At 42.8% G+C, this 9,355-nt stretch overlaps 1 protein-coding gene and 1 long non-coding RNA gene across 3 annotated transcripts; both read right to left on the bottom strand.

Annotated features, from left to right (window-relative positions):
- Nucleotides 1–2,523: 2,523 nt before the first annotated feature.
- On the bottom strand, nucleotides 2,524–7,960 carry LOC134126951 (uncharacterized). Its single transcript, XM_062560887.1, has 7 exons — nucleotides 7,760–7,960; nucleotides 7,365–7,533; nucleotides 6,962–7,041; nucleotides 6,583–6,843; nucleotides 3,996–4,136; nucleotides 2,649–2,747; nucleotides 2,524–2,544 (listed from the first exon to the last, which is right to left on the bottom strand). The coding sequence occupies exons 1-7, from the start codon at nucleotides 7,877–7,879 to the stop codon at nucleotides 2,524–2,526; spliced, it is 891 nt and encodes a 296-aa protein (XP_062416871.1). The 5' UTR covers nucleotides 7,880–7,960.
- A 334-nt stretch (nucleotides 7,961–8,294) lies between these two features.
- LOC119217907 (uncharacterized) lies at nucleotides 8,295–9,006 on the bottom strand. Of its 2 annotated transcripts, none has more exons than XR_005120315.2 (3): nucleotides 8,872–9,006; nucleotides 8,603–8,764; nucleotides 8,295–8,382 (listed from the first exon to the last, which is right to left on the bottom strand). It is a non-coding gene; the product is annotated as an uncharacterized LOC119217907 (long non-coding RNA). The 2 variants fall into 2 exon arrangements; XR_005120314.2 differs by having other exon boundaries at nucleotides 8,875–9,006.
- Between the last annotated feature and the right edge of the window lie 349 nt (nucleotides 9,007–9,355).

The raw sequence follows: 9,355 nt of genomic DNA, 5'->3' as shown, positions 1-9,355 counted from the left end.
GAAGTCAAGCGCGGCGATTAGAACGGAAAAAGATGAGACTGGCCCTGCAAAGATAACCGCTAGAACCCCCCCCCCCCATTTCAGTGTGAAATATTCCCATACCTGGGAGGATTTAGGTCTCATTGGTTTCTCTTCCTGCGCGTGTTTCAGAACATTATTACGGATCTCTCCGATGGTCTTTCCTCTACCTCAGCTCTGCTCTTTTTTATTTATTTTTCTTAGCAATGCTCTGCTGGGCGGAGCTTTTTTTCTTCTGCTGCACAAGCGCTCAACTTTTTTTTTTCAGCTCTGCGTGGTGCGCGCAACTTTTAAAAAATACTCAAACATAATAGTCGCGCGACACAACAAATCGCTAATGAAATTCGTTGCCAACGCTTTTAACAATCGATTTTAATCAATTCGTTGTTGCAGCCCTAGAGGTGTAGTTAACGGCACTGTTAGACTCTTCCAGGACCAGACGGCCATCAAATATGAATACAAATTAGATATATACCTGCCAGTGTAATCCAGTAAAGTTCAGCAGCACAGCAAACTACAGTTGCTCCTCTTCTTCTTTAGAAAGATTTTTGGCTGTGTAACAACTCTGACCTGATCCATCGAGATATCTTGCGACTGATATATATTTACTTTGCTGCTCCATTAGATATATACCATTTCTTATTTTAAATCAAAACGAAACAAAAGCTTGAAAGAAAAATACTTAACAGTCAAGACCTGTATTTAAAATCAGTGATTACTGAATCTGACCACCTTTTTCAGTAATGAGTAATCTAACGCGTTAGTATGTCCACTGTGTGTTACTATTGTGTCATTAGTAGTAAAATATATTTTTGATTTCTTGCGTCTCTGGATGTGAAGCCACATCGCCTATGCGCAGTTAGGTATTTATATTTATATTTTCAGCATGAGGGTCCTGTCACGTGTATATACATAGACCAACCACGCAGCCACACAAACAACAATGGAGGAGGAGAGAAAGAGATGTGCATTTTCGAGTTTTGAAATACAATCACTATTTCTAGTATTTGTCAGATAAGCCTTCTGTTAACACACCGATTACTACAGCTGTGTCAGAGCTTTATCAAGCTACTTATGTGAAATGAGCATCTGCTGCTCCCCGCTGCTTCATATTGAAAGCGATTAAACCAACTAAAAATGGATCACTTTTATTCTGATGCAACAACAGGAAATGTGCACACTTTCTGTGACAATACAACACTAACAGTCGTCTATGTTGCTTTACTGAATTAATAATTAACTTTCTGGTTATAACAACACAATAAATCCTCTCAGTTTGATATGTGTTTCGGTGTGACTCAGAACACTGTGGGCCTGCAGTGGTAAAACACAAACCACTCAGAAACAACAAGAGTCACTAAATCAAACCGGAATGAATGATTAATTACATGTCAAGTATTTCAGTCTCATTGAGAGAAGCTATAGGACATTGTGACAGCTGGTTCTCTCAATAACCGGACAGCAAGTTAACAGAGTTGATTTATCAATGCAACACATTGTGTCATCCGGTCTCACAAAAGTGTTTTTTAAGTTTGGTTTTGTGACTGATCCCTTTATTCTGGACTCTGCAGCTCTCTCACACTTAAGGGACTCTACATGGAAAGCTGCATACATAAAAAAAATGATATGAGTTCACTTTCATATTTTCATATATTACTTTCACAAGTAAATAAATCCTGCGGGTGAACACCAAACCAAACAGAAATAATCAGAGCCCTAATAGGGTGTGTTTACTTTCCCTTGTTTGCGCTTGTGCAAAAAATAAGATAGGAGAGAAGGAAAGTGGTTCGCTGTGTGATTCTGTGTACTTGTACAGCTACTTTTGTAATGACCAATGAGTTTGAGACTTTCAGTGAGGACATCTGGTCCAGACTTGGTTTTAGGGCTGGGGTTTATGTTAAGGTTCAAGGGTATAATGCACTACTGGCAATCCATGGCATCCATTCAGATCCCCCCCACATAGTTTGGGGATCTGTTCATGACAAACACATGAACTGTTATGGTTTTGTATGTGACCCAGCATGCAGAGATCCCACACAGGACACCAACTGGTGGTTTAAGTAATTTAATGAACAAACTCAAGGTACAGGTCTGGCAACTCGGTGGCGGAGTCCAGGTGGGGACGTCAGAATGGCAGGAGGCAGGCAGCAGGGGAGGACCAGGTAGGTAGTGGGATCTGTGCAGAAGAACAGAGATCAGACGGCTGGTCTTGGTAGTTCGAGCCGTGATACGGAGCAGGATTTGGCTCAGCTGTGCCGCCTGGAAGGCCACGCCTCTTGCAGGTGGAGCACAGACACACACATAGGGGAAAGGGAAGATGGAAACACGCAGGATGGGGGGGAAAATGGCAGCTGCCCCACAACAGTACCCACATCATTTCCTCTAGTCCATACCCCTCCCAATCCACCAGATATTGTAATCCCCTTCCACGTCTCCGAACGTCCAGGAGCTGATGTACCGTGTAGGCTGGGTGGTCGTCGATCAAACGCACTGGGGGTGGGGGGTTCAGTAGGGGAACACAGGGGACTGGAGGACACAGGGTTCAGTTGGGACACATGAAAGGTGGGGTGGATCTAAGCCGAACGGCAGCGGGGTTCACAACGGACTCGATGACAAACGTTCCCAGATACCGTTCCCAAGAGAGCTTGCGGGATGCCGTACGCAGGGGGATGTTTCTGGAGGATACCCAGACCTCGTTCCTGTACGGAGGGCATGGCCATTTCTTTTTCCTGGGCAGGAAACAGCGAGGGTTGATATCCTAGGGCTACCTCAAAGGGAGAGAGGCCGGTGGCCGGCGGTCAGCGAGTTATGAGAGTAATCAATCCAAGAAAGGTGATTAGCCCAAGAGGAGGGATGTTTCCAGATCCTGATTTGCCCTCTCCGTCTGACCATTTGATTGAGGATGAAACCCTGAAGACCGACACACCAAGGGCAGAGCAGAATGTTTTCCAAACACGTGAAATAAATTGTCGGCCACAATGGTGAGTATAGTATCATTATCTTCAGACGTAGGTAGGCTAGTGACAAAGTCCAACGCCACGTGAGACCAGGGGCGACTAGGGACTGAAAGAGGTTGCAGAAGTCCAGAGGGTGGTTGGTGGGTGGCTTTACCCTGATCACAGATTGAGCAAGCCGCCACATAGGCTCGAACGTCCGCTTCCAACGAAGGCCACCGGAAGTGTCGTTTTAATAATGTTAGGGTGCGACGCATCGCCGCGTGACAAGCAAAACGTGAGGTGTGAACCCACTGCAACACCTGAGGGTGCACAGACCTTGGAATGAAGAGCCGGTTTGGGGGTCCCTCCCCAGGTCCGGGATATGAAACTTGAGCTGCCTTCACAAGCGACTCAATCTCCCAACGAACAGCGGCCACAACACAGGAGGAAGGCAAGACTGCTTCAGGTTTGTTTGAGTCCTCGGTGTCTGTGAACTGACAGGACAGAGCATCAGGCTTAACATTCCGAGAGCCAGGCCGGTAGGTCAATTGAAAGTTAAACCTGCTGAAGAACAGTTTTAGGCGAGGCGAGAGTTTTGTATGTATGTATGCCAGGATTTTAAGGTCAGTCCACACCACAAATGGTTGGTCAGCTCCCTCGAGCGAGTGCCGCCATTCTTCCAGCGCCAGCTTCACCGCCAACAACTCCTGATTCCCCACATCGCATTTTCTCTTCTGACATTTTTTTTAGACAGAACGGCGCAGGGATGGAGTTTCTGATCGTAGGGGGAGCGTTGCACCCCAGAGTCACTGCAACGTTGGATCAGGGTGGGTCAACACAGGTGGGGAGGAGAACAGTCTCTAAACTCTACATAGCCAGTTTAGCCTCGGGAGACAAGTGGAAAGGAACTTTGGGGGATTTAAGTTTTGTGAGGGGGGCTACCACACGACTAAAGTCTTTTATAAACCTGCGGTAAAAATTTGCAAACCCCAGATAACGCTGTAATTGTTTGTTAGTAGTGGGCGTGGGCCAGTCCGTAACCGTCTTGGTCTTTTCCGGGTCTGCAGACACCTGTCCACTCTCTATGATGAACCCGACGAAGGGGACCGAACTCTGATGGAAGTCACACTTCTCTGCTTTTACATGAAGTTTATTCTCCAAAAGGACCTGGCGGACGTGTTCCTCAAGGGACGCAGAGAAAATGAGGATGTCGTCGAGATACACAAAAACAAAGCGGTTCAAAAAATCCCTCAACACACCATTAACCATGGCCTGAAACACTGCTGGGGCGTTAGTGAGGCCAAATGGCATGACCAGGTATTCAAAATGGCCCAAGGGGGTGTTGAAGGGCGTTTTCCACTCATCAACATGACGAATTCAAACGAGGTGATAAGCGTTACGGAGGTCCAGTTTTGAGAAAACAGTGGCTCCCTGAAGGGGTTCGAAAGCGGAGTTAATGAGCGGCAGGGGATACTTATTTTTCACTGTTATGCTATCAAGCCCACGAAAGTCAATGCATGGCCGAAATGCCTTTCTTTTCAACAAAAAAACCCCCTGCCCCGACTGGGGATGACAAAGGATGGATGATGCCAGCAGCCAAAGAGTCACCAATGTACGTCTCCATTGCCTCCCTTTCTGGCAATTGTACAGCCAACTTGAAGGCAGCGGGGCACCCTGCAGCAGCTTAATAGAGCAGTCGTACGGCCTATGGGGAGGTAGTGACAACGCTTGCTGAAGACCTCCGAAAGTTAGGGATTCACGATGATACGACATCGCGTGAGTCCTATTAGCATGTTGAGCCTCACTGCCCAGTGGTCCTAAACTCACAGGAATGCCCTGGTTCTCACACAGCAGCTGCAATTGCATCCACATTTGATAATGTTTGGGAAATGGAAAATAGAAAGAGAACGAGTGAATGTCGTGCTACGTGACAATGCCCGTAACATGGCTAAAGCTATGGTGGAGTTTGGTGTGGCAAGTCTACCGTGCATGGCACACACGCTGCAACTGGCGGTGCATGAAGGTGTCCTGTCTCAGAGCAGCGTGGCAGATGTTGTGGCCGTGGGTCAGTAAAACGACTTCAACAAGACGTCGCTACCAGATGGAATTCAACATTTTATATGATGCGAAGCTTGGTCGGGCAGAAGAATGGGCACTAGGTGTTTATGCTGGTGATTTCGAGCTTCCTGTAACGGCAAATCAGTGGGGAATTCTAGAAAATATGATCACACTTCTCGCCCCCTTTGAGCAGCTGACCAGAGATGTAAGTTCTGCAGAGGCCTCTGCAGCTGATGTTATCCCCGCGGTTGTGGCCCTGACACGACTGCTTGGCCGGCCGAGTGACACGGACAGAGGCGTGCAGACCACCAAAACTACCCTGCTGGAAGCCGTCAATCATCGCTTCAACGGTGTGCTGCATGTGAAGCACTTTATTCTGTTGCAACAATGCTTGATGTCCGCTACAAAGACCGGTACTTTGACATGGAAAAAAAGGAGTGCTCGAAGAAAAACCTACCTCTGGTATTAAAAAAATAGCTGAACGGTCAGCTGAAGTTGTTAGTTAGTTGGACTGAAAAGGTTTGCACGACTCAAGTTCAAGTGAAGGATGATGTATTTTTTTTGCAATACAGAGCACACTGTCACTGAGTTGTTACAGGACTGTGTGTGTCGCTCACAAGACAATATATGGAAGTTTGATTATACTTTAAAGTGGGTCAGGACTGAAGCGTAGGTCTGGACTACAGCTGCGTTTGTGTACAATGTCAACTATGTCAGGGAAGCATTTGGCAGACCTGTTCAAGTAGGAGATGAATGTACATTTTTTTATTTTAAAATGTATTAATGTATTTTATCTATTTTTCTTGTAAGGACTGAAGTTTGAAGTCTGAAATTAAAAATAAAATGTGGCACTGGCATATAATTTATTCTCCTCCAAGTGAAATAATGTATCTATTTTCCAGGGGTGAATGTCTGTTTACATTTGTAAAATTATACATTTATGGTATCTACCACATATGTGTAATAAGGTAAAGTAGAAAGTCTTGGATTTCTCTTCAGTAAAACTAAATTATATATACATCAGGGGAAAAATGTTTATATATCGGTATCGGCATCGGCCAAAATGAGTTTGAAGATATCGGCATATCAAATATGTTTTCAGATAAACATGTCAGCATTTATATAGTAAAAATCTTAATTCAATTCAATATAGCTACATATAAAATGAATCAATGTCAATGCATAACATAACAATAAAGATTGCAGTCACATTAACATAAGGCAGAATACTTCAAAAAGTAACACACATTTAGATATAACATACTTACACAGAATACCTCAAGGAAACATACAGTCTATTATCAACAAATATGTGTCGAGAGCTTGATGGTCCAACTCATTTCCTGGACTGAGCAAAATCTTCAGTTACTTCAGAGCAATTTTGATAAACATGCAGCCTAATAGAATGATACTTGGAAAAAGCAGACTGGCAGTTACTTATCCCACAGGTTATGTTGAAATGAGGGTCGTGTGCATGTACAAGTCCAATATGATGAATCAGTTAAAAGAGTAAAGGTCCTCTTTGAGCATTTTGTCAGTGAAGAAGGTTGACAATTCAAGTTACAGTTACCGGCAGGGATTTGTCTCCATCCACCGTGATGTTTGCGATGCGCCTCTGGAGAAAGGTCAGTGTCTTTTTCAAGTATCCAGGATATGCCATGTTGAAGACAAAGTACATGCAGAAGGCTGCAATGAAGGCTTCATCCACCGAAGTGCAAGAACAGACCTCAATTCCCTCGACATTGACCACACTCTGGCACTGTCTGGAGAAGGCAAATTTCAACCCTTGTGCTTTCGGTTGAACGGTTGGATATGGAGTTTGAGGATTTTTCTGCATAAGAGAAAAGAATGTTAGCATACATAACAAGATCAATATGATAAAGCGTGCACAGTGATCTAAAAGAACATTAACTTATGGCTAGTGGCTATGCAGGACACCAGGTATTTACCTGTCCAAGCATAATGAAATCCTCAATCTTCTCCTTGAATATGGATGGCAAGAGGAGGAGTCCACCCCTGAAATCAATTCCTAGGTCATACAGATTTTAAAATTTTAATGCATTTCAAGGAATGTTGGTACAAATAACCTGCAAATTCCAAGACAGGCTACCGCATGTTACTTCAGGTTCAGTACCATAAACTAAAATGTATTAGCTTTTAAAATGCATGTGAGAAATAAACAAATTAAACATCATTAAGATAATATTGCATTACACACCCACTAGGTGCCACAAACAGATTAACAGTGCAATACCAGTTCAGTGGAACTGTAGTCTCTTTAAAAAACGGACTGCACACAACTGACACAATGATGGAGCAAAATGAACTAGCTGTATGTGCTCAAATAAGTACCTTTAATATCCTCAGCCAAGGCATCCTCTCTTGCTTCCATGTATAGTTTTTTCAGTGACGAATCCTTGACAAGTTTCAGCATATTTGGGAGAATAGATGTGAAGTTCTCACTGATGCGGTGGCATATGTTGACTGGAGAGGGGTGCATGGGATCAACCTCATCGCACAACTGAGATTTTAAAAAGAAAAATAGGGGAAAGAAAGGCATAGGAGGAACGCTGTAGTGGCAGCCCGGACAGATGCAGTAAAATCTTACAAATGGAAATTAATTACAACTGTAGGAGAAGTCTATATGAACCTTTTTTCACAATTTCTGTTAAGTGTTAATATATAGACCGGGAGCAATTTAAAGCACTGACTGTGGCTGAAGTTGGCAGCAGCTTAATTGTTCTTACCCCTGCGGATGTTCTTAGGAATGGATATCTCGTCAACAGATCTTCAGTTAACATTCCTTCTGCTATTTCTCGGCGTCTCCATGCAAAGGTTTTCATCATGCGGTCTTTCACCAGATTCATGTTGGGATGCAACTTTCTGTATTGCTCAAGCAGTATCTTGATATGAGCCTCAACAGAGTTCGCATCCTCCCCCACAATGCATGATTCCTTTATCAAAGCAGATATCACTGGTTACAGATCATATGTACACAATATGATCTTGCCTTAGCTTTTGTGAGATTGAGGGGACTTACTAGAGATGGCTTCAGTCGTTTTGGACATGTGGATGTAGATTCTTCTGGGGTCTTCAGTGATCTTGCTTGCCGAAACTTTTCTTTTACCTGTTTTACTTCCTCATTGTTGATTAGTGGAGCGCGTTCTGTTTTGAATTTTCTCTTGAGTTGGCTGTTCCAAACAGATATCATGAAAGTTAATTATGCATTCTTCTGTAAATCTAAAATCTGTTAAAATTAGAGACCAAAGGAGAGGTACTTACATAACCATTCCCGTGTACATCCCTTAAGAAAGGGTACTTCACAATTAACGCTTTAACGACCTGAACGTAGTCCGAGTTGGTTGGATACCTGTCTCAAACAGTGACAAAACAAACAACATTACCATATTACGGTGAATAAGAGACTGCAGGAGAAAATTTAAATATCACTTTCCTGTTTAAATTTATGCTTGTTGAACAGGTGTATGGATAAACAGTTGGTATTTACTTGCAACGGTTTAATAAAAAATTATAAAAACTATACATATTACATTTTATTTTTTGTATGAAATTTGGAAAAGAACACTTACATTGTACACTGTGACAGCATGTCATACAGAGTCAAAATTATTTTGTTACGGTACTTTTGTTTCTTGTGGACCGGTTCTTTAGCATCTAAGCGGCTCTGGACATCTTGTGGGAATTGTGGAATGGAAATGACTGCAGGCAGTCTGTGGCAAGTAGATTCCAAACTGAAATACAGCAGAAGAACAGCATTATTAGATTAGGACAACACCACCTCAAGCAAGATAAGAATAGAAGAGAAATGGTGAAAAAAATAGCCTAATTTATACATTACCACCTCTGGTTTGCTGGGGACACAGAAGCTTCACATGTTTGTTGTTCTGGGTTGACCACTTCCAAAGTAACGGTGACCTCCTTGTAGCGGTGTGTGAAGTCTCTGAATTTTAGCTGCTTTTTGAAAGACTTGTCAAAGAGACTGTCTCTCCATCCACATCATTGTCTGAAATATCAATGAAAAAGCTATTAAAAGAAGCACTGAAACGCTGGACATACAGATAGTGACTGACGCAATTCATAAAAAAACAACCTTTTTTGCAACTTTCTGTAATGTGGTTTGTAAATAAAGTTTTAAAAAAACTGTATATAATCATTATATGTCATAACATATCTCAGCAGCTGTTTTACTCTTTCAAATAATCAACCATCTACAGAAATGTTTAGTATGTTATTTTTCTACTTCTCATTATCATCATTAATTATTATTAATAATATTGTTTAAAGTGAGCCTCTTATGTTCAACAGAAAAATACATCATACAA

This window comes from Pungitius pungitius, chromosome 3 (genome assembly GCF_949316345.1).
Source record: "Pungitius pungitius chromosome 3, fPunPun2.1, whole genome shotgun sequence".
In the NCBI taxonomy this organism is placed as follows: Eukaryota; Metazoa; Chordata; class Actinopteri; order Perciformes; family Gasterosteidae; genus Pungitius; species Pungitius pungitius.
Note: the sequence above shows the minus strand (reverse complement) of the source record. Positions and strands in the feature narration are given on the sequence as shown.

Excerpts from the sequence above, each read along its gene's own strand:
- LOC134126951 (XM_062560887.1), bottom strand. The coding sequence starts at position 7,879 with ATGAATCTGGTGAAAGACCGCATGATGAAAACCTTTGCATGGAGACGC. Across the intron at positions 7,534-7,759 it reads TCCTAAGAACATCCGCAGGG|TTGTGCGATGAGGTTGATCC; the intron begins GTAAGAACAATT and ends TTAAAATCTCAG. Across the intron at positions 7,042-7,364 it reads CTTGGCTGAGGATATTAAAG|GAATTGATTTCAGGGGTGGA; the intron begins GTACTTATTTGA and ends TGTATGACCTAG.